General features: G+C 43.7%; 1 protein-coding gene and 1 long non-coding RNA gene across 3 annotated transcripts in view; one reads left to right on the top strand and one right to left on the bottom strand.

Moving 5' to 3' along the window:
- CTNNA1 (catenin alpha 1) overlaps positions 1–25659 on the top strand; it is a 449363-nt gene that overhangs the window by 329957 nt on the left and 93747 nt on the right. For both annotated transcript variants that reach the window (XM_030212635.1, XM_030212634.1), the window contains one exon: positions 24480–24636. In XM_030212635.1, the coding sequence (XP_030068495.1) occupies positions 24480–24636 (157 nt within the window). The remainder of the gene's footprint in view (positions 1–24479; positions 24637–25659) is intronic.
- On the bottom strand, positions 1855–24562 carry LOC115476324. The gene is made up of 3 exons (XR_003943160.1): positions 24475–24562; positions 18505–18508; positions 1855–1866 (listed from the first exon to the last, which is right to left on the bottom strand). It is a non-coding gene; the product is annotated as an uncharacterized LOC115476324 (long non-coding RNA).

Genomic DNA, 25659 nt, shown 5'->3' on the forward strand with positions numbered 1-25659 from the left:
AACGGTAACGGAATTGAAACATGCGTGGGATAAACATAAAGGAGTCGTGCAGAAGGAAGGGATTTTCAGGAGCTTAGCCTAGAATGGGTGGCGGGGCTGGTGGTTGGGAGGCGGGGCTAGTGCTGGGCAGACTTATACGGTCTGTGCTGGGGCTGGTGGTTGGGAGGCGGGATTAGTGCTGGCCAGACTTATACGGTCTGTGCCAGAGCTGGTGGTGGGAGGCGGGGCTGGTGGTTGGGAGGCAGGGATAGTGCTGGGCAGACTTATACGGTCTGTGCCAGAGCCGGTGGTGGGAGGCAGGGTTAGTGCTGGGCAGACTTATACGGTCTGTGCCAGAGCTGGTGGTGGGAGGCGGGACTGGTAGTTGGGAGGCGGGGATAGTGCTGGGCAGACTTATAGGGTCTGTGCCAGAGCTGGTGGTTGGGAGGCGGGGTTGGTGGTTGGGAGGCGGGGATAGGGCTTGCCAGACTTATACGGTCTGTGCACTGAAGAGGACAGTACAAATAAAAAAGTAGCACATATGAATTTATCTTCTTGGGCAGACTGGATGGACCGTGCAGATCTTTTTCTGCCGTCATCTACTATGTTTACTATTTATTACTACTTAATGTATACTATCCCACATCGCTTTTTGTACTGTTAATCACAATAAGTTGTTAGCCACATTTGAGCCTGATCTATTGAGATAACGTGGGATATAACTGAAATAAAATAATTATTGAAATAGCATTTTATGTATGCAAACAACCTTAAGATTATTTAATTTTTCATACTAAAACACTGTTATAAGGTTATTTATTTATAGTCATCCATATATAACAAGAATGGAACTGAGAAATTGAATATTTGTACAATTAGGGGTTTAAATTAATTATGATCATCTGTGAAAAACTGCTTAAACAGGCTTTAAGGTATTTCCGGAATTTTGTTACCTATTTTGTCTGCATTATGTCCCAGTTGACCTATGACCATGATTGAAGTCTGTATTTGCAGAACTGCAGAATTTAATACAGGGTATCTCTGCTTTGTTTTCATTAGCCTACTTTCTACGTGTCTCAGGATAATGCAGACCCACTTAATAGCATTCTCTGTGGGCTGCCTGTCTGGATGGGCTCCCCTATATTGATTGTTTAGAATTTCAGCCAATCGTATGTGGAGGTCGTCTTCGCACTCAGCCAACGTCTATAACCTACCAGTACTGTGCGGCGGGCATTTGCTCTCCTCACGGAAAAGGAAAGCGCTTAATTTCATTTTAAACTTCAGTTTATTAATGGAGACCACAAGTGCTGACCCAAAGGACTTGGTAGAGATACCAATAGGTAATTCTACCAGACGCATAACCCTGTGGACGTACTTGACGGTACCAAAGGGTTCTGACACTACCACTAAAACACCCCTTGGGGACGCCACTAAAACCAAGTTAGTCAGACCTATCGGCTGCAGCAAAAGCTGTCTTACACTAAAAAGTGTGCTGACTCTTCTCAGTCAACCCCGTGTAATATTGCCGGATGTTGCTGGCTCACCGCAGCAAGCTAAAAAGGAGACTGTCACTAAGACACAGAGATTCTACTGTTTCATCATGCTGGTGAAGAAAGTTAACAAGACCAGTAAGTCTATAAACATTTAAAACCTTCTGCTGACCCACAACCATCTCTTGCTGTTTCTTTTACAGCACCACAGCCTGTTCAGCCTCTGACAGCTGCCTAGGCCACATAAGATTCAGCTTCTCTCTTCAGTTATTTCAGAAAGTTTTACAGCAGCCACTTTCTCAGCTTTGTTATCAACAGTCTCCCTCGGGTCTTTAGCTGCCTTTTCAAGCACCTCTCACTCCTCCTTGAGCCCCCTCAGTGAAGCCTAGAAGCTCTTCTCCTCTGACCAGTGGAGTACTCCATTTCCACCTGCTATTGAAGTACTTTTCTCAGAAGAGGAACCCGACCAGTTTCCTTCTTTGGAACCACAAGAAACACCTGCTATTTCACCAAACATACCACAGCGTGACCCTGATGCCTTTAAATCAGATGCTGCAGACGTGAACTACTCTAAATTTATTCAAAACATTTTAAAAGTCCTTATTCTAAATACAGAAACAGCATCAATGAACAGAAAATATTTTGAGGCTGTCTTAAGTGGTAGACTCTTTCTGGACCCATAGCAGTCCCTATTAATGCTATTCTACAAGGACTACAGGCAAAAATATGGCAAAACCCTTGTACCCTGCAACCCATTTCAAAACGTTTAGATGCTAAATATAAAGTTCAAGCAGCACTTGGTCATGAAAAATCACAATTGCCGCATCACTCTGTGGTCTTAGAAGGAGTTCTAAATAAATCAAAAACAAGTCAACTGCGTTTTACCCTCCAGGTAAAGACCTCAAAACTTTGGACACTTGGATGAAAAACTTTCTCTACAGCAATACCAGCTTCAAATTCTGCATTACCAGCATTCTGAGCTATATTCTGTACTAGTCACTTTCGTCACCGCTTCCTGACCAAGTCTCTTCCTTTCTAAATATACTGAAAAACATCACTTTCCAACTCATTAGAAATACCTGTGAGCTCTGATACCACTTTACACACAGCTGCTGTCTCTATTGCGGATAGAGGGATTGCTTGGCTGCATGCTTCAGGTCTCCGAGATGACCTCCATGACTGTTTCGCAAATGTCCCGTGTCAGTGGTCACTTTTCAGAGACAAAGTTAAGGTTACTGTCTCTCAGGTCAAGAATGACTGATCAACTTTCAAAGAACTCTCTAACCCTTTAGATAACAAGTCTTCATACAAACATTTCCCATATGCCTCGTACAGGTGATCATATCCACCGTGTACTTCTTAACCTTCACGTAAACGGAGCTACCAACCTTACTTCCATCAACAGTAGCCTAGAAAACCTCAACAATGTACTTATCCACATCAGAGACCATGTGAAAGACGGACCCAACCTGTTGCTGCTTCCACTTTTACAAAGCAACCTCTCAGCGTTTGATCCTTTACCAATAGGGAGAGATCTTCAGGTTTTTCATCAGGAATGGAGCAACATGACCTTGGACAGCTGGATATTTGGAATAATCACATAGGGTTACAGACTAAATTTCATTTCTCCTTCACCTCATCCTCCAACTTCATCTACCGCCACTTCCAAAAGTAGTTTCCTCGTTCCATTTCAATCAAGACATTGTATTACCATACCTCATACCTAACCAGCGGAAGAATATATCCATACCTTGGATTGCAGAAGAGCTTTACTTTTTTACCTTGAAAGAACTAGCTCTTTCAGGAACTCATAACATCTTTTCCTTTTCTATCAAACTCGATCACTAGGATTATCTGTATCCAAAGCAAATTTGTCTTCATGGATAGCTGACTGCATTGCTCTTCACTATAAACAAGTCAATCTACATCCTCCAAATCGCCTTGGACCTTGTTCTGTACATGCTGTCACTACCTCCACTGCACACTTACATGGTATACCTTTCACTCCACTGCACACTTACATGGTATACCTTTCATATTTGCAAGGCTGCAATTTGGTCCATGCTTCATACCATCTCGAATAATTATTTTTTAGGTTTCAACATTTTTATTAATGAAGCACAGAAATAATGCTCAAAAATGGTGGTTACATCTTGTAAATGTCTCTACAAACAATCAACACACACCAAGTATTGAAATTATACGATATTGCTTATCTCCATTAATCTTTTTACTTTATCCCCCCCCCCCCTCCTATATTATTAACTAACATGTTATCATCAACCTCTAATAACAACAAATTCTCCCCCTCCCTTTCCCCCCAACTTTCCTTACTGCCAATTGACACCGTGTGTTCAAACGCTGGGCCCCCCAAATTATAACCACCTGCCTGTGTCAACTGCGCAGCCACAAAGCCTCAAATTAGGATCAAACCTTACTATACGGGCTTATACCCCTCCACAGGCGAGCCAGGGGGCCTGTGCTCTGATGGCCCCCCTACCCCCCTACGGGGGACATCCATTTCACCCTGGGAAAGGACTAATAGAACTCCAAATAAAACAGTCTCCTCTCCTGCCCCCCTCCCTAAACCCTCCCTCCCCCTCCCCCCCCCCCCAGCCATGGTCTGCTCTACCGTCTTGTCAGTTGCTAAAGGGTTGGTAGAAAAAGATCTCTATTCCCATTTAATTCCCATCAGTTGCCGGTGGAACTTTAGACAATGCTCCAAGTTTATTAATAATGTGGCTCCTCGCCCTATGAGACAGGGTGTTAATATAACCTTCCCAGGTAAGGAAAAAGTAGCCTTGTGTCCGAGGGTTAAGCAGGGAGTCCCGGAGCTCCATCATAAGTAAGTCATGTAAGCGATTCCTCCATTGCCAGAAGGAGGGGTTCATTTCTTGCGTCCAGTTAACAAGTATGCACTTCATGCCCACCAAAAACGCCTTATGGGCCATTATGTTCTGGTATCTCGTACCCCCCTCTACTGGCGCATGGCAACCCAACAAAATGGTCGTAGGCTGCTGAGTAACCTTTTTCCCTCCTATTTTTTCTAAATATTTAACTATTCTTGTCCAGAAGGCTGTTATAGCTGGGCACTTCCAAAAAGCATGGTAGAAGTTATTGTCTGGCGCATTACAGCGTCTGCATTTGGCAGATTCTATATATCTCATCTGACACAGACGCGACTGAGAGGTATAAGCCCTGTAGATCACTCTGACCTGACATTCTCGAAGGTTTGCGTTTTGCGTCCATTTCAGGACTCCCCTCCACCCCTTCAACAAATCTCCCGGGATGATCCTTTTTTGTATGTCAGCTGACCATTTTGCTGCCACTCGTGTAAGGTCTCCCTGTGGTCTAGCCATTAACAACCTTTTATGTAATACTGATATCGAGATAGGGTCCTCTGTTGTCGTCTCAAATAATTCCCCCATCTTAGTGGACAAATCAACACCAAGTGCAGCACGGGGGAGTGAAGCTATATAGTGTCTAAGCTGTTCATATGCAAAACATACCCCCCAATCTGCTACATCTAGGTTTAGTTCGGCCATTGTTTTAAGCTTACCGCTGGGCTCCAACCAGTAATGTATAAGTACTTTGTCCCCTTCTCCCCAGGAACTCACTATAGGATTTTCATCCCCCGGACGGAACGCTTCATTCCCTATAAGGGGTAGTAATCTACTGCATCTAGGATCGAAGGACCACAGCCTAGCCAAGTCCTTCCATACGGCCTTTAAAGGCCCCACCAAAACACTAGTCCGCAGTCCTGCCGGTAGGTCCTTTAATGCCCCGTGTAAGACATACATCAGGCCCAAGGGGCTGCACCTTGCCTTTTCTATCTCCAATGGGGTGTAATCCTCCCTCTGCAGATACCAGTCCCCTAGATGGCGCAGTAAACATGCCACATTATAGCGTTTAATATCCGGCATCCCCATCCCCCCGTTTCTCCAAGGCCTCATCAGATGTGAAAATCTTATCTGGGGACGTTTCCCAGCCCACAAAAATTTTGTAAGCAGTTTTTGTAAAGATCTCACTTCCTGGTGCTTGAGATACAGTGGAATTGTCTGTAAAAAGTATAGCCATTTAGGGAAAAGCACCATATTAAACAAGGAGATGCGTCCCACCAGCGATATCGGCAGCCCTGCCCATCTTCCCAATGTTCTCTTGGTGTCTTCTAACAGGTATTCTACATTTGCACTATATAGCAGCTTGGGGTCCTTGGTGAGCTGTATCCCTAAGTATTTGAACGCCTCCCCCACTCTCTTAAGTGGACAACACAGATTTTCCCACTGCCCCTCGCTCATTTGAAGTGTCATGACCTCAGATTTGTCTAAGTTGAGACGAAAACCAGAGTAGTCCCCAAATTCAGCAAAAATGTCCAGTAGGGACGGCAAAGACACCTGGGGATCCCGTATTATAGTTAAGAGGTCATCAGCAAAGGCTGAGATCTTAAAGGAAGTTTGCTGTATCTGTACCCCTCTCACCTCCTCCATATTCTGGATTTCTCTTATAAGAGGGTCAAGCACCAACACAAACAGAAGGGGCGAGAGGGGACATCCCTGTCGGGTACCCCTGGCAATCCTGAATGTTTCCGATGCTTGCCCGTTTACCCATACCTCTGCCATAGGTCCCTGGTACAACGTTTCTATGGCATGTAAGAAAAACCCTTCCATCCCAAATGCCCTCAGGGAGGCGAACATAAAGTCCCAATTAACCCGATCAAATGCCTTCTCGGCGTCAAAACTAATTATTAAGGCCGGGGTTGATGATTCATGTAAACTTTCCAACGCTCCCAAAATTTGTCTCATATTGCGGGCTACTGATCTTTCTCGTACAAAGCCCACCTGGGCCTCCTCCACTATCTCCGGTAGTATCCGTGCCAATCTGTTTGCCAAAATCTTTGCCAGTAGTTTTGTTTCAAAGGGAAGCAAAGATATTGGTCTATATGAACTGGCTAAGAGTGGGTCGCGGCCCGGTTTTAACAAAACTATGATTTGTGCCTTCCTTAGGGACTCTGGTAGGCCCCCCCTCTCTATACATTTATTGAAAACCTCTGTCAGACAAGGTATAATATCTGATCTGAGGAGCTTATAAAACTCAGAGGAGAGTCCATCCACTCCTGGGGACTTATGCAACGGACTGGCTCGTATACCCCAGCACACCTCGTCCTCTGTTATTAATCTATTAAGGCTACTTTGTTGTATCGCTGTGATCTGTGGGAGTGATTGTCCTGCTAAATAACACTCTGCTTGAAGCCCCTGGTCCTCCGGCGGGGAGTACAAGGCCTCATAGAACTGCCGGAATACTTCATTCACTCCCTCCAGAGAATGCTGAATACCCCCCTGTGCATCTCTAACTTGTGACACATATCTGGAGCCACCCACTTGCTGTATCAGTCGTGTCATCAATTTCCCTTGCTTATTTGCATGTTTGTATAGCTGATATCGATAATAGAAATTTGATTTTTTAGCTTTGGCGTGTATTAACTGGTTCAAAGATGCCTGAGCCTCTAACAGCCTTGTTTTATTCAAAAGCGTTGGGTTAGCTCCAAATCTCTGGCGTGCCTGCTCCACTTCTTTCCCCATCCTGACTATCTCTGCTTCTCTAGCTCTTTTCTTATAGGAATGATATGAGATTATGGCTCCTCTCAGCACAGCCTTGGCCGCTTCCCAAAATAGTATCGGGTCTAAGTGATAACTATTCTCATTAAACTCTGAGTATTCTTTCCACTGGGATTGTATATAGGTGGCAAATTGTGGGTCATAGAACAGTTCTGTGGGAAAGCGCCACCTAGGCTTCTGGGTTCTATCTCCCCCACCCCCAAATGTGATCCACACAAAAGCATGGTCTGAGACCTGTGTGGGCCCTATTTCAGCCTGTTGCAACCAGGGGGTCCTATTTGCTGAAACCAGAATATAATCAATTCGGGATAGTGTATCATGTGCCCTGGATAAATGGGTATAGTCCCTCTCTCCCGGATGGTACAGGCGCCATGCATCTACTAGATCTAACATCGAGCACAGCCGTGGGATTCCCTTTGTCAAGTTCACTGGCCCTACTCTAGAGGTTCCAGTGCTATCCAATAATGGGTCATAGACTGCGTTAAAATCTCCTCCCATAAGTATAGGCATCTGATCAAAAGAGTGCACATGTCTCACCAGGGTCTGATAGAACCTCTTGTCATATTGGTTTGGAGCGTAGACATTAATTAGTAAGAAAGGGTGATTATTTATATGGGCTTCTAAGAAGACATATCTACCTAGTGGGTCCACAATTACTCGCTTTTTTGTAATATGTAGCCCTTTGCGAAATAAGATAATAACTCCTGCCTTCCTATTTGGTGACGGGCTTTCCACATAGTCCCCCACCCACCATTTACACAGCTTCTTGTGTTCCATTGCTGTTAAATGTGTCTCCTGTAGCATTGCTATATGCGCTTTTTGTCTATTTAGGGTCTGTAGAATCTTACTCCTCTTGATTGGGGAGGAAATACCCCCCACATTCCAGGATATTAGCTTAACCATCGCCATGCCTAATTGGCTCACATGTGTTATTAAACCCATAATAAAGAGAAAGGTGTCCCAGCCTACACCTCCCTCCACTTTTTTGTATACTCACAACACTTCTTAGTTTCCTTTTCCCACCATATTTACATACCTTTTTCAAACAGACCTGCTCCCCCCCCCTCCCCTATTCCCCCCCTCCCCTCCCTTCCCCCCCCCTGCATTCCCGCCCCCCCCTTCCATTCTGTAAACCCTTGAGTTCCAGCAGGGAACTCATCACGTATAGTGTCCTTTCCCCCACTAATGTAAATTACCAACTGCTCCATGGGGAGACCCCATCCTGTAGTATTTATGCCTGTCTCCAATGATCGAGACCGGGTAGTTACCCTATGTCCCTCTGTCCAATTATTCCCTTGAACCCACAGTTTAGGTATAGAGATGTCATCTCTAATCATACTTAACAGTCTTCTAGTCCATGTCCAAAATCTCTTTCAACACATATGTCCGTCCCCGGACTTCTTCTAGATGACGCCATTTTTCCACATCAGGTTGCCGGTTCCTGTATAACACTCTTGAGGAATTCTTTAGCTGCAGCCACCTCTTCAAATATTTTATCTCCTCCCTCGTGCTGCACCTTCAATTTGGCAGGGTATATCAGTGCAAACCTGATTTTTCTCTCATGTAAAACCGTGCACACTGGCGCAAACTCCTTGCGCGCCGCTGCTACACGTGCTGAATAGTCCTGGAAGCAAAGGATCCTCTGGCCTTCATACCGAAGCTCCCCTCCTGCCCTTACAGCCTGCAAAATCGCCTGTTTATGGCCGTAGTGGAGGATCTTCATGATCACCGCCCGTGGTCTCGCCGCTCCTTGGCGCTTCGGCCCCAGCCGATGTGCTCTCTCGATGCGCAGTGGCCCCGGCAGATTGTTCATTTTTAATGTGCTCTGAAGCCAGGTTTCTAAAAAAACTACCCAGCTCTGAGTCCTTTATATGTTCCGGGAGCCCTATTAGTCTTAAATTATTACGACGAGACCTGTTCTCTAAATCGTCTAGTTTGTTCTCTAGCTCCACTATTTTCTTCTTTAAAGCCTCCACCGGTTGTTCAGTTGCCACTGCTCGGTCTTCCAGGTCACTTATCCGCTGTTGCATATGGTCCAGATCGAGATGGAACCCGTCAAGCCGTTCATGGGCAGATTCTGCGCGGTCAAACAGCGCCTGCAGTTTTTTATCAAGGGCCGCCTCTACCGCAGCTGTCACCTCCGCGGTGATTTCTGCCGTCCATACTGAGCAGACGCTCGAATTCGGCGATTGCTGTCCGGGCGCCATCTTGGATTCGGCGATCTTGCCTTTTTCTTTATCTTTCCGGAGCGTTTTCGCCGCCATTCTTCCGCCCAAGGTTAGTAATCTCAAACCACCCGGTCTCCAAGTTGTTAGGCTGGCGATGTTAAGGCTCGTTTTTTCCCCTTTGAGGCTGTTAATAGCGTAAGATGATGGGGGAATCGCAGGAGCTCAGTTCCAATGCGACTTCACTCCTGCATCACACCACGTGACCTCCTCGAATAATTATTTTATAGGCACTGCTACAAGGAATGATGCCAGATTTGGACAAGCTGTCCTCAGTCTTTATTCTTATAATTAGTGAGTCCACCACTACTACTACTACTCAACATTTCTAAAGCGCTACCAGACTTACGCAGCGCTGTACAGTCAAACATGAAGAGAGAGACAGTCCCTGCTCAAAAGAGCTTACAATCTAATGGACATATCAGAGACAAATTAGGACGGCATAGCACATCCGATTACACAATAGTTCATAGGGACTGACTAATAGATCTAAACAGCTAAAGACAAGGTATGCAAATGCATAATACAGACAGATTGGTAGTGGTATTGAATAGAGGAGTAATGGTAAGGTTGGTGCCAAAAGCAGAGTCGAAAAGATGGGCTTTGAGCAAGGAGTTGAAGATGGGTAGGGATGGGGCCTGACGTATCAGTTCAGGAAAGTCTATTCCAGGCAAAGGGTGAAGCGAGGCAGAAAGTGCAGAGTCTGGAGTTAGCGGAGGTGGAGAAGGGAGCAGAAAGGAGGGATTTGTCCAGTGAGCGGAGGTTCCGGGTAGGAATGTAGGGGGAGATGAGGGTGGAGAGATAAGGAGGGGCAGCAGAGTGAGAGCATTTGTAGGTTAGTAGGAGAAGCTTGAATTGTATGCGGTAACGGATCAGAAGCCAGTGAAGTGACTTCAGGAGAGTGCTGATGTGAGCATATCGGCTCTGGCAGAAAATAAGACGTGCCGCGGAATTCTGAACAGATTACAGACTTTTAGCAGGTTGCTCACAATTCTGCTTTCAACTAATGCAACCCTCAGCTAGGGAGTCACCAAGTGTATCTGCATTATCTTGAGACACAGAGAAAGTGTAGTTGCTTACCTTTAGCAGGTGTTCTCCGTGGTCCTTGAGATAATGCAGACACACCTTCCCACCCTCTGTCCCCATACTTCTTCAGACCACGTTGGATTGCCATCTTCCATACACCTACACCTGAATGACAACCCTGCTTGATACTTCCCCTTGGGAGCTATTTACTGAACTGATAGGCTGCAGATGTTGGCAGAATGGGAAGATCACCTCCACACACAATTGGCTGAACTTCTAAATAATCTAGTGGAGCATATCTAGACAAGCAGCCTGTGGAGAACACTACCAAGTGTGTCTGCATTATCCTGAGGTACTACGGAGAGCACCTGCTACAGATAAGCAACTAGGCTTTCTAAACAAGTCAGCCTTTTTTTTTTTTTTTTAACTTCTTTTAATTCACCCCCGCCCCCGGGGAATAAAAAAGTGAATAAGAATTATTTAAAGATTTAGAAGGCTTACGCGGTGCTTTGTCCCTAGTGCATTACTTTTCCATGTCATCAGTTCTTTCTTGGCTAAATATTCACCCATGTGAATAAAAAATATGAACTTACCAGACCATCTCATAATCTACACCAGTGACTTTCAAACCTGTCAGCAGAAGGAGTAGGGTGGGAGCAATCATTTGGTTTTCAGGATATCTACAATTTGCATAAAATTTACATATAATTCCATTGTTTGTAAGTCCTATGAAAACTTGGCTTGCTCAGTGGTGAGTCAGGAGGGATTGATTAGTATAAGCTAAAGATATCTTTGGAAGGGGGTGAGAATGGGCATCAGGAGTGAGGAGGTAGGATTGCAAGAAGGAATAGAACTAGCTCTAAGAGAGGGGCATTTTCTCTTTCTCATCCAAATTCCCTTAAATTTCAAACCTCCGAAAGCTGATCTGGGTGTGTGAGTGAGCACTGTGGTGCCAATTTGGTTTGACAGAGGCAAAAGTGAAAACACCACCTACTCCCTCTACTGCAGTAAGTGGCCCTGGCCCTATGGGTAAACATCTAAGTACTCCAGCTCCAGTGATACCGTGTCTCAAACAAATTCCTCACCCCAGTCAGGTTCCAGTTTAGGGGCATCTCTTAGCCCCATTGAGAGGGTGACTTCCCCTGTTCCTGGAAGACTTAATTCTTCGATGTTGCCTTTAAAGTTGGAAGAAAATGCTTCTGCTAGTGGTGTAAGTTTACATGGGACTTGGACGTTCTTATCTGCTACTGTTAGAGAAATACTGTGTATACATAAATCGGTTTCTCTACTTATAGGTTCAGCTGCAACTTTGGATTTTCCCACAGCATCAGCAGAGATCACTTTAAATGTTATTTGGTCTTTACTTTCAAATAATCATTTATTACTGAAGGGTATGATAGATCAAATTACCCAATTTTCTTAAGGAACAGTTGGAAAAAAATAGTAGAGGTAGATGGTAGTTTTGTTTTTTTTTAATGAAATTTTCAAATAGTTTACAAGCATATAAATCTTGTAACAGGAAAAATTGGGTGAACAAGTAATCTCATCAAAAAGAAAGAAACATTTACACTTCCCCCCCCCCCCCCCCCCCCTTCACTCCAACATAAGTCCACATTGAGGGAGTTCAAAATGTACAAAATTAGTTGGAATAAAATAACAGGCAAATATTACTATGAAACAATAGGTCAGACGTTTTCAAGACGCCTTATTTTATCAAACGTTATCGGTGGATGGAGCAGCTGCTCCTTCCATCTTTCTAGATGTTATAAACAACTCCAGTTGGGGTGGATCAAAAAAGGTAAATTTCTCAGTTCGGTAGGTGACTAAACACTTGCAAGGAAATTTTAGGAAAAAAGTTGCTCCCAAGTTGATCACTTCTTGCTTCTTCTGCAAAATATTTTTCCGGCGTAGCTGTGTTTCCCTTGATACATCTGGGAAAATATTAATTTTTAACCCCTTAAAAATTTTATCCTGATTTTTATAGAATAATCTCAGTATCCATAATTTATCTGGTGATAAAACCACAGTCGCCACCAACGTAGCTGGCAAAGCTAAATCTGTATCAGAGGTTTCTAATATAGCAGATATATCCAGAGGTTGAGTCTCTTGCTGTTGTTGCTGTCGCATGCTCCCAGAAGGAATGTAAAACACTTGTGTGAAGGGAGGCATATTTTCCTCTTTGATCTGAAGCACTTCTTTAAGGTATAATTTTAACATCTCTTTAGGTGCAACATTGCTCACATATGGAAAGTTCACAAAACGCAAATTGTTGCTTCTAGTAAAGTTTTCCATAGTCTCTGCTTTCCTTCTCAGGTTAGCTAGATCTTTTAGCATTACAGTTTGAATTTCTTGTGTCTGCTGTAGTGCTTTAGCTTGATTTTCCACCTGTACATTTAAGCGTTTTACTGTCTCCTCCACACAAGCCACTTCTTGTTTAAGTGTTTGTATCTGTGGTAACAAAGCTTTGCCTAAGCCTGCAATTAAGTTCCAGAGGCAATCAAGCGTCACTTTGGGGGGTTTAGTCTGAAATAGAGCAAGTGAAAAGGCCCCTACCTCTGTTTGTTGTGAAGAAAGTCCAGACCCAGCAGGAGTATTCCCTCTTTCTATTGATGTCTGTGACAGTGTGAACTCTGCTCCTTCACGCTCTCTAATTGCCCTCAGTCTTCCTTCATCCATTTCCCTTTCCGGGTTTGGAGTCAGTGACGCCGATAATAGAGGAGCAGGTCTGTGCTGTCCTGGAGGAGGTGGAGGCATTCGGGCATCGGGGCTTAAAGAAACTTCCAGCTCTGGAGTTCCCAACAGGCTTCCAACCACAGCTGAGGACCTCAGCGAGCCACTCACCGGCGTACTTGCGTCTTGGTGAGTCCGCTGAACAAAAGTATCAATCGGGCCACTTCGAGGGGGGAGTCTCGGTTGCTGGTGGGCTACGGCAGCAACCTTCCCCCTTCTCTTCGGCATATTAGGAAAGTTTTGTTGGTGCTAAAACAAGGAACCAGCAAAAAACTCTGAGGCAATTTCGCAGGAGCTCAAAAAATACGTCTGACCTACTCGGCGGCCATTTTGAACCCCATTTTTGTAGATGGTAGGTTTAAAAAGCTTGAGGGAATGTGATGGTTTTAATTCTTAGTAGTCTTCATTGCAGTCCCTAGGAGCAGTAAAAGTTGATGATTTAATTCTTCACAGGCATATAGAATATTTGGAAAATTAGGTTGTTGAATTTTCCAAAAACCCATCTTATGTCACCTGAGATTTGTTTAGGAATTATCTTAGGAAAATTTTACAAATGTCTGACATGGACATTATTTTATTATCCAAATTGTGGTATGTATTAGGCTTATCTAATGATTTAATTGAGGCAGTGCAAACAAATGCTGATCCTACAATTGCTAATTTGACTCAGTTTCTTGAAACTTTGGAAGATACTATTCTTCTAGGGTAACTTTACTGGTCACATTTATGATGGAAAAAAGATACATTTTCATTTTTAAAATCATATTTTCTTAAGCGAGATTTGCCTTATTGTGGCCAGAAGAATATTTATTTATCTCATTTCTAGACCGCATTATCTCTTATTCTAGGTGCACTCGGTCTGCAGCCCCTCCTTACCTCTCTACCCTCATCTCCCCTTAACGTTCCTACCTGTAACCTCCGCTCTCAAGACACATCCCTCCTCTCAGTACCCTTCTCCACCACCGCCAACTCCAGGCTCCGCCCTTTCTGCCTCGCCTCACCCCATGCTTGGAATAAACTCCCTGAGCCCATACGCCAGGCCCCCTCCCTGCCCATCTTCAAATCCTTGCTCAAAGCCCACCTCTGCAATGTTGCCTTCGGCACCTAACCACTTTACCTCTATTCAGGAAATCTAGACTGCCCCAACTTGACATTTCGTCCTTTAGATTGTAAGCTCCTTCGAGCAGGGACTGTCCTTCTTTGTTAAACTGTACAGCGCTGCGTAACCCTAGTAGCGCTCTAGAAATGTTTAGTAGTAGTTTACAATATAAAAACATTCATAAAATAACACAAATTCAATACAAAAGACAATTTAACATAACATAAGAATGGCCATACTGGGTCAGACCAGTGGTCCATCTAGACCAGTATCCTGCTTCCAACTGTGGCCAATCCAGATCACAAGTATCTGGCAGAAACCCAATTTAAGAATCTGATCAACATAATTCTAGGCTAACATTATGACAGCACTAGTGAAAAAGGCCCGTTTCTGACAGAAATGAAACGGGTGCTAGCAAGGTTTTCCTCGGAGTGTGTATGTTTGAGAGAGTGTGTGTGTGAGATTGACTGTGTGATAGAGAGAGTGAATGTGCGTGTGTGTGACAGAGAGTGAGTGAGACTGGGTGCGAGTGTGTCCGTGAGAGGGAGAGTGTGTGTGTGTGAGAATCAGAGTTGTGTGCCAGGGGCACCTCCCTCCCAGTTCCAGGGTCCCCCCTCCATGCCTCCCTCCGTCTCTTCGAGTTCTAGGGTCATCCCCCCTCCCTCCCCTCAGAGTTCCAGGGTCATCCCCCCTCCCTCCCTCCGAGTTCCAGGGTCCCTTCCAGTTTCAGGGTCCCCCCACCCTCCCTCATAGTTTGAGGGTCCCCACCCTCCCAGTTCCATAGTCCCCCTCCCAGTTCCAGGGTCCCCCTACCAGTTCAAGGGTCCGTCCCCCTCCCTCCCAGTTCAACGGTCCTGTCCCCTCTCTTCCTCCCTTCCTCCGAGGTGCTTGGGTGGGGGTTGCTATTTGCTGTCAACCTAAGGAGAGACTGCTTCTGGCGTTCAGCAGCTAAGTCCTGTTGTGACCCACAGGCAGCTGATGCTCCCTCATACTCTGTCACACATTGACAGGCAACGGCAGGGCTGACGCAGCCACGGGCACTTACCTGGATAAAGTTTGTATTGTTGACAAATGATCTGACAATACAGAGTTTAAAATTGCTGTTTCTACCAGGTAGAATATTTTTTAAAGCTGTTTTAATGATATTTAATTTAGATTTCATGATATTCATATGTACAGATGGGTAGCTTTCAAATAAATTAAAAAGGTGTGCAGTAAGAAACCAAAAACAAAAACCTTTTGTCCTTTACCTTTGTTCAGTAGAAACAGCTTTAGACATGCTTCAGATGGAAGGAAAAAAAAAAACAGTGTGGATCAGCAGCTCCTAGGTGTGCTTGGTTTGAGTGTATGGGAATGACGGCTGTGTTGACGGTCGTCCTGCTTCATGGCCAAAGTCGGAGAGGAGAGGGGGTGCGGCGGAACAGTGAGCGAGCAGCTGCGGGAGGGTGGGCGGGGGGGACGGGGTGCAGCAGCGATTTCGTTTGATTTTGAGTGTTTGGGAATGACGGCAGTGTTGTGGAGTGGAAACAGAGATTAACCAATGGGCTTCCTTGATTTGTTGTGTCAGTGCTCCGCCCTCGACGTCATCACGTTTGACGCGAGGGCGAGGCAGACACTCATGGGCAAACAGGATATCTATGCCACTTCAAGTTTCCGGCTTGAGCCGGCTTGAGGCTTCATTAGAACGTTGGAGGTGCATTTTATATATAGAGATAAGTATGTCTCAAGAACTACCCAGCTGAGAAAGAGGCAGTTTCTTCAGTTTAAGCCTAAAGTGTTAGCTCTTGGAGCTACATTCTTGTGCTTTCCATGCAGATGTTTTATTACCTATCAGGAATTTAAATATGTTTATAATGATCCTTCTTAGCTAGAAGCCTTTCTTCTGAATAAATAGTTTTCCTTGAAATTTATTTTTTTTCCTTTGAATGGATAACAGGGGGAGAATTATGTACTATAACACCCTATTGTAATTGGTAATTGGTCACACTCTGTTCTTCTAGGTCAGTTTTCTGCAATGTAAATAGAATTAGAAATTGTCTTTTTGTGATATTGATGGTATGTTTTATTTTATTGTAAATGTGAGTTTTCCTTGTAAGTATTTTCAAAGTTTCTAAAAAATCTCAGAAATCTTCCAGATTCCTAAACTTCACTCTTATCTCTCTTGTTCTGCACCCCCCCCACCTCCAACTACTATCAGAATCTCCTTCCTCCTAACACTCCCTTTTCCTCCTATCTTCTCTTAACAGAATCCAGAAACTTGCTTCTTGTTCCCCCACATTAACCCTTGTTTCCCTGTTCCTATCATCCATTTATCGTTTTAGTTTTACTATACCGTTTCTTTTGCAAATTAGAATGGTTTACAATGACTAAATATGATGCATAACACTTAATACCTAAAGGAAATCCATAAAATGATAGTAAAGTAAAAACAAGCAGTACATTCAAATTAACAAGAACATACAATTCTAAAATTAAAAATAAAAATTACAAGGGAGTGTCTATAAAACATAAGTCAACATTCCTGCATAGATCAACATTTGTAAGTTGTAGGATGTCCGCCAAGTCTCATATTTTGCTGAACGTTGCATCATAGGGAGCCAAATGCTAATTGAAAGAAGCATGTTTCAGCATTATGTGGAATAGTGTTGTTCTAATCATATAGATTGTGGGAGTGAATTCCATAGAGCTGGAGAGAGAAAGTAAAAGGCTGAATAGCGTGTAGATTCCCAATTGGCCATGGCAGGGGATGACAAAACCATTCTGTTGTCAATGAGTGATCAGAGAGTACGTGCCAGAGTATAAGGAATGGTTAGAGCTGCCAAGTAGGATGGAGTCTAGGTATATAAAGCCTTATATGTCAAAATTATCTCCTCTTCCTCATTCTCTGCCCATCCCTGAGAATTCCTCTCCCTTCACCACACTAGTGTGAAGAATCTCTACCCAAAACCCTCAAAACAGCAAAATAAATTAGCCAAAGGTTGGAAAATTCTGCCATCACAGTCTACAGTGGTAGATAATACCAGTCCCAAGCCTGCATAAAGGAGGAAGGTTGCAGGATCCAAGATAGCGACGAGGGAGGACACACGTTAGTTGAGCTCCCGTTTCTCACCAGAATCTACCTGACAAAGGTGGCGCGCTCCCCAGCTAAAATGGGGAAGAGAAAAGGAAAAGCCGTAGTGCTTACCTCCTCGAACACGGCTGGGAATCCCACCACTGTTCAGCCTACTTTGGAGCGATTCGGGATCACGGCGTCGGGGATATCGGTTCCTGCTTTGGGGAACAGCAAGGCTTTATCGCTGAATTTCAGTGGTGAGGGAGTGACTTTGAGTCCCCCTGCTGGCATGACCCCTCGGCGTTACAATCGACCGCAAACTCACATTCAAGAGCCAAGTAAACACAACCAAGAAAATGTTCCACTCAATATCACCTTTGTATTTGTTTCTCTACTGGACTTGGCACCCAGTCAAAGAATTCAATGAGATTCGTTTGGAACGATTTCCCTTTGGTGAACCCATGTTGTCTCGGATCTTGCAATTTATTTGCTTCTAGGAAATTCACTATCCTTTCCTTCAGCATCGCTTCCATTACTTTTCCAATAACCGAAGTGAGGCTTACCGGCCTGTAGTTTCCAGCTTCTTCCCTATCACCACTTTTGTGAAGAGGGGACCACCTCCGCCGTTCTCCAGTCCCTCGGAACCTCTCCCGTCTCCAAGGATTTATTAAACAAATCTTTAAGAGGACTCGCCAGAACCTCTCTGAGCTCCCTCAATATCCTGGGGTGGATCCCGTCCGGTCCCATGGCTTTGTCCACCTTTAGCTTTCCAAGTTGCTGATACACACTCTCTTCCGTGAACGGTGCTCTATCCACGCCATTCTTAGGTGTACTTTTGCCAGTCCCTCGCGGTCCTTCTCCAGGATTTTCTTCTGTGAAAACAGAACAAAAGTATCTATTAAGCAAATTGGCTTTTTCTTCATCATTTTCTACATAGCGTTTTGCTGTATCTTTTAGTCTCACGATTCCGTTTTTAGTCTTTCTCCTTTCACTAATATACCTGAAGAAGTTTTTGTCTCCCCTTCTTACATTTCTAGCCATTTGTTCTTCCGCTTGCGCCTTCGCCAGACGTACCTCTCTCTTGGCTTCTTTCAGTTTCATCCGGTATTCCTCCCCGTGTTCCTCCTCTTGAGATTTTCTATATTTCTGGAACGCCAACTCTTTAGCCTTTATTTTCTCAGCCACTTGCTTGGAGAACCATATCGGTTTCCTTTTTCTCTTGCTTTTATTTACTCTCCTTACATAAAGGTCTGTGGCCCTATTTATTACTTCTTTCAGCCTGGACCACTGTCCTTCCACTTCTTGTATGTCCTCCCAGCCCATCAGCTCCTTCCTCAGGTATTCCCCCATTTTACTAAAGTCAGCATGCTTGAAATCCAGGACTTTGAGTTTAGAGTAGCCGCCCTCCATTTCAGCTGTGATATCAAACCAAACCGTTTGATGGTCACTGCTTTCCAGGTGTGCACCCACTCTGACATTTGACACACTATTCCCATTTGTGAGCACCAGATCCAACGTTGCTCCCTCCCTCGTGGGTTCTGTCACAATTTGTCTGAGCAGAGCACTTTGGAAAGCATCCACAATCTTTCTACTTCTTTCCGATTTGGCAGACGGAACCTTCCAATCTACATCCGGCAGATTAAAATCTCCCAACAACAGCACCTCTCTTTTCTTCCCCAACTTTTGAATATCAGCAATCAGATCTTTATCTAGTTCCTCCAATTGTATCAGGGGTCTGTAGACAACACCCACGTGGACAGAGGTTCTATCCTCTCTTTTTAAGGTGATCCATATCGCTTCTTCCTTTCCACAGTTCCCTAGGTAATTAATCAAGGAATTAATGGCTAAAATCCTAAAAAGTTTGGTTCAGAAAATGGAGTCTGCTGCAGCTAAAATGGCACCTAGAATCACAAGATATAAAACTGATTTCTCTATATTAGGAAAGATGTTTACAAGTCCGGAAATTGACGTTAAGAAATATCAGAAAGGAGGGGTAGGTGGGCACCTGACCTGCGGTTAAGTATGATTCACAGATGAAAAAGAAAAAAAGTGTCTCTCCATTGAATTGTATGGGCAGCAAATGGTATATAAGTAATGTAAATCCGAGTTGAAATCGGAGTCCTTCCCCAACGCTAGTCTGAAGGCGAAGCTACGGTCGGTTGAACTGAGATCTGACTGATGTGTGTACCAGCTTGAAGTTTCAATTGGTGAGAATAAAGACTATTTCTATCACTACCCTTCTCTAGTCTGAGTTTCAATCTTTTGATTGTCTGTCTCCTTGAACAGTCTCACACAAATAGAGTGCACACAAGTAAATTATCCTTTACTCATCTATACATTGTGTGGGAAAATAAATGGCCAAAGATTCACCTAGACCCCAGAGGCCAGAAAGCCGAGGTCCTGGGGCTTAAATTTGAACTGCGCCTTCTGTCACCCCCCCTCTGTGCCTCCGTGTCAAAACTCTGCCCCCGTGGAGAGGGGTTCCCCAACACCCCAGAGGGGTTCCCTGGAGGTCTAGAGAGGGGTGGTTTAAACACTATTTAGGAAGGATAGAAGGTCAAAAAGGAGGAGGAGTAGCTCTATATGTCAGAAACAATATTAAAGCAACTGATGTGCAGGGGTTTTGGGGAAAGGAAGAAGCAATATGGATTGCCTTGAAAAGAGAAGATGGAACCTCTATCCACAAAGGTGTTTTCTACAGACCTGCAATACAATCATAACATGAGAACATAAGAGTAGCCATACTGGGTCAGACCAGTGGTCCATCTAGCCCAGTATCCAGTTTTCCAAACTGGCCAAGCCAGGTCACAAGTGCCTGGCAGAAACCCAAATCGTAGCAACGCTCCATATTACAAATCCCAGGGCAAGCAGTTGCTTCCCATGTCTGTCTCAATAGCAGACTATATGATACTGGGTGTACTTACCCCCCCCCCCCCCCCCCCCCCCCCCGATAGTATAAGTATGCACAAAGCATCATGCTGGCACACAATTGTGAAAGAGTTTGCACTCCTGGAGTACGCCCTCGCATTAAACGTCATCTGCTATTTGGATGCACAGTGTTGTAAGGTCCTCTTGCAGTTTTTCACAATCCTCTTGCAATTTAACAACTTTGAATAACTTTGTCTCATCAGCAAATTTAATTACCCCACTAGCTATTCCCATCTCTAGGTAATTTATAAATGTTAAAGAGCAGCAGCCCCAGCACCGACCCCTGGGAAACCCTATCTACCCTTCTCCATTGAGTATACGGACCATTGAACCCTACTCTGTTTTCTGTCTTTTAACCAGTTCTTAATCCACAATTGTACATTAGAAAGCCGTGGGATAGGAGGTAATTTCCTCAGGAGTCTTTCATGAGGTACTTTGTCAAATGCCTTTTGAAAGTCCAGATACACATTGATGGACTGACTGGATAGGCCATAAGGTCTTTATCTGTCTTTGTGTTTCTATGAAGAGGGAGAACTGGGGATCTTGTCAGTTTATTTATTTATTTGTTTATTTATTTATTTATTTATTTATTTATTGCATTTGTATCCCACATTTTCCCACCTCTTTGCAGGCTCAATGTGGCTTACGATACATCATGAAAGGTGAACATACATTAGAAATAAACATTTTGTGTTATAGAAGGTTCTTGGGCAATATGATAAGGATAAAACAAGATGATAGTACAACAAGCAGAATATTATAAGACAGTTCTCAGTATATGTGAAGGAGATGTCTTTTGAAGGAGCTGAGAGCCTAGTGCTCTGAGAACTATATCTAAAGAAATGTTGGTAGTGCGTTGGTGTCTGTGGCTCTAGAAATGAGGAGAGAATCTTTATGGTTTCTGGCACATGAGAATTTGGGGAGGAATTTGTTCCTGTCTTTTTGGCCTCTACCTCGATTCAGATTTCTTTAAATAGGATTCATCTAGAAAGGTCACAGTTCAAAAAAGTATCATTTAAATAAGATTCAGGATAAAGTCTCTGAAGAAATTAACAAAATAAAAGCCATAGATAATATGCAAAAGCATACGAACATGTGCAATGCTAGGCAGAGCATGGTCTGCCTAATAGTAGTTGGTTTAAGTACTACCCAGCAAATAACAAAGAATAGGCCTGTTCTTCGTTGCTCACTTTTCAGGGATGAGTGGCTTTCCCAAGTCTTCCAGGCTAGTTGTTTGTGGATGTTTCCAACAGGAATCTGTCCAAAACCTTTTTCTGGCTCTAATTACAGGTTCCTGGAGCACTCTATTTACCTCTTTCCACTGGAAAAAACAATCATTTAGTCCAGGTGTTTTTTCCTTTTTCATATGGAGCACTGCTTCCTATCTGCTGACCTGAGGAGTCTTATTAGGGAGTTGTCATATTTTCATTGGTAGCTTAATGCAAGTAGTATTCAAGTACACTAAGTATTTACTTGTCTCCCCAAGTGCTTACAATCTGTACCTGAGGCAACAAGATCTCAAGGAGCATCAGTAGAGAAGCAAGATTCACACTCTTACTTCCTAATGTTTGCAGCCCACTACTCTTAACAACTAGGCTGCCTTCTGGAAATCAGATACCGTATATGAATTTGCAGACCATTATCTGTGTGTTTGTGTATATCGTCAAAAAATTCTGATTGGTAATGTAAGGCTTCTTTGTTAAATCCATGTTGACTCTTTTCCATTAAGTAATTCCATATGCACAGTAACTACTGTTAAGAACACAAGGCTGTCTCTATAGTTTACTGATTTACTCATGGAGACATTAAATTTGGTTATTCTATACTCTTCGGATACCGTGGCTGATAATAATGATAGGTTACAAACTTCTGTAATTCCATATTTGAGTTTTTGTACTCGTTTTAGTCCAGGTGATTGGTTTCTCTTCAGTTGCTTTGAATTATCCTCTTCAAGAATTTTCTAGAAAGACATGATGGTGATGTAGAATTCAGCCAAATGCTGAATTTCTAAATTGGATACTGTTGGGCCACATGAATTAATGTTTAATAGAAACATAAGTGTTTCCTGAAAACTATATCCCTCTCTCCAATACGCTTTGTCAAATAAACCTGTTCATCTTACCTTGAGTTGGTCTTCCCAGAGTCCATGGTAAGATTATGTTTAGGTTTGTATCCAAACTGTATTCTCAGATCACTCTGGCATGGGTTTTCCCCAGGCTTTATATTGTAACCAGGTACCTCTAGGTGCAGCCAAGGATAGAACAATCTCCTCCAGCCAAAGGCTCCCGGTACAGTCAAGAAATAAATGTCCACCAGCAACTTCAATCTTAAGGACTTTATTCCATTCAGGTTTCTAGTAGACCTGATACACAGTTCCAACAGCAGCATTCACCTTCAATCTTAAGCACATATAAGCCACCTGAAAGTGTGTGGCAAATAGTCCCCTTTAAGCAATAGGCTATCAGCACATACCAGGATTCAATACAGGCTCACAGTCAGCTCCAGTCTGGGCTCTTTATCCAGTGCACAGTAACAGTAGTTCAGTTCCAAATAGGCAGTTCATTCAGTTCATCATCACAGTTAAACCACAAAGCAGAAGTTTCTGCCTCCTACTCACTTTACCTTCATAATGGGTTCCGTACTTTAGGGACTTCTCATACCCAAGGGGTTCCACCCTGTATCTGCTTCACTGGTAGATTCAATACTTTAGGGACCTCTCTTACCCTAGCGTTTTCAGCCTGCAAATACATTTGAGACTTTCTCACAACCAAGGGATTTCGCCCTGCTTCGCTTCTCTTCTCTACCTTCTGTCTCCTGGGACTCCTTCCCACCTGCCTAATCAATCCCTGGCTTCTGCTCTCACAACCAATCATTCTCCTTCCATTAGCTTCCCCCACACCCATACCAGCTGAGTTAAGCATTAGACTAATGATGAGCTCCTGCACACAGGGCTTTCTATCTCTTTCCCCCTAGCGGCAGCCAATCTACACGTCCTGCCAGCTTACACCCATGTCTTTCCCCTATTGCAGCTAGGAGTCCAGTCCGGGTTCTTCATCTCACCCCCTGGCTCCTTGCCTGCAATGCCTTCTGGGACTTGTATTTCAGACTGAAACTGCCTTAACCCAACTATCCTGGATGTTATGGACAAAAATTATAGAACTAGAAATGAGCACATTTTTATTCAAAGTAAATGTGTATAGTATCTTAGAAATAGAAACAATAAACAGTAACTCTTTTCCTCATTTCAATATGAAGATGGTTGATTTTCCTTCATGGTCTGAGTCTCATTTCTAAATACAGCATTTGATCAGTATCAATGTTTTTTTTTTTTTTTCTTTGAAAGTGGCCACCTCTGAGAACTGCTGTAATAGGTTTGATTGAGTGTCACACATGGCTCATGTTACTCTTTAGAAATGGCTTTTTGGCTTGTGCAGTTGGATGTCATGTCTGACATCAGAGAACCACAATTCTGGATTTTTTTTTCCTACTAATTAGAGCAGTGGGCTAAGACCCAGAGAAGCCAGGGTTCAAATCCCAGTGAAACTCCTTGTGAGTGTAGGCAAGCCAGCCACTTCACCCTTCATTGCTTCACATACAAACTTAAGTTTGTAAGCCCTCTTGGGAAAGGGAAATACCTTCTGCTATGGAATGTACTTAGCCTTGAAATACTACTAAAAAAGGTGTAAGCTAAATCCAAAAATTAAAAAAACAACAAAACACCTTCTCACCAAATTGCATTATTGTCAGCCCATGGCCCAGAAAAATAGAACTGCTTACCATAATCTGGCCAGAAATGTCTTTTCAAAGCGGCTTTCTGAGGCTTCTATGTTAATAGCATTTGTAATTATACAGAATAAGATCCAAAGGTTTTGGTTTATTAACCTGTTACTTTAAGATTTTTTTTGCAGCTGTGCTAAAGGCCAGAAGGCCTGCAAAAAGCAGTAGTAATGATGTTACACTTTACTGAAGTTAGTTCCAGGCCGTTCTTGAAGAATATTCAGTTGTGACTATAAGGCTCCCTTTGCATAAGCTACAGTAAGCATCACATGCAATGTATTCACCCGTTTTCTGTATGAAAATTGCATTACTTTTTTATGGAGTTGCAAGTTTCCCTTTGGATTTCTGGCAAAGGAACTTGTGAAAGCAGCATATTTTACACCGCCTTAGAACTTGTTCAGATTATGATTTACTATTTACAGAATGTTAAACTTATTAGAAGGCATCCATGACTTGAAGGGGATAAGTTTGCTGTCAGATTTACATGACTGGCTTAGTAGTGGAGAAGGCTTGAAATATGTTTTGTTTTTTTTCTTTTCCCCTCCCACCCCACCCCAGGTGATTAATGCAGCCCTGGCATTGGCTGCTAAACCACAAAGCAAAGTGGCTCAGGACACCATGGACATTTTCAAAGAGCAGTGGGAAAAACAAGTCCGTGTTCTGACAGATGCAGTAGATGACATCACTTCCATTGATGATTTCCTGGCTGTATCAGGTAATAGGGGATGGGGGGGTTAAGGTGCTTTTAAATTTGTGCAACCCAAATAATGATTTCAGTAAAGTGAAAGGTAGTCTTATTGCAGATGAGTAAAGTGGTGGAGGTAGCTATTCTCTTGCTTTCCTTTAGTATTAATTAGATGTCTCAGCTGTTTTTGGAGGAATGGACATACTGAGAGGACCAGGTGGTTCATTTATGCTGACATTTTTTAATGAGAATGAATTTTCTGTAATTTTTATATACAGAACTGAAAGCTGATATGATTTTAAATGGTAACACATGTTCTCAGCAAAATGGTAAGGAATAAAATAACTAGAGTTGTAACAAATAGCATATTTTACTATTCGGCTGAATGCAAATAATGAAAAATATTATTCAGCCGAATACATAGTAACATAGTAGATGACAGCAGAAAAAGACCTGCAAGGTCCATCCAGTCTGCCCAACAAGATAACTCATATTTGCTGCTTTTTGTGTATACCCTACTTTGATTTGTATCTGTGCTCTTCAGGGCACAGACCGTATAAGTCTGCCCAGCACTATCCCCGCCTCCCAACCACCAGCCCCGCCTCCCAACCACCGGCTCTGGCACAGACCGTATAAGTCTGTCCAGCACTATCCCCGCCTCCCAACCACCAGCCCCGCCTCCCAACCACCGTCTCTGGCACAGACCATATAAGTCTGCCCAGCACTATCCCCGCCTCCCAACCACCAGCCCCGCCTCCCGATCTTGACTAAGCTCCTGAGGATCCATTCCTTCGGCACAGGATTCGTTTATGCTTATCCCACGCATGTTTGAATTCCGTTACCGTTTTCATTTCCACCACCTCCCGCGGGAGGGCATTCCAAGCATCCACTACTCTCTCCGTGAAAAAATACTTCCTGACATTTTTCTTGAGTCTGCCCCCCTTCCAGGGGCGTATCTGCGTGGGGCCTCAGGGTCCTGGGCCCCCGCAGATTTCGCCCTGGACCCCCCTACCGCTGCCAACCCTCCCCCTCCGTTGCTCGCCTACCTTCGCT

This window comes from Microcaecilia unicolor, chromosome 8 (genome assembly GCF_901765095.1).
Source record: "Microcaecilia unicolor chromosome 8, aMicUni1.1, whole genome shotgun sequence".
NCBI classification, from domain to species: Eukaryota; Metazoa; Chordata; class Amphibia; order Gymnophiona; family Siphonopidae; genus Microcaecilia; species Microcaecilia unicolor.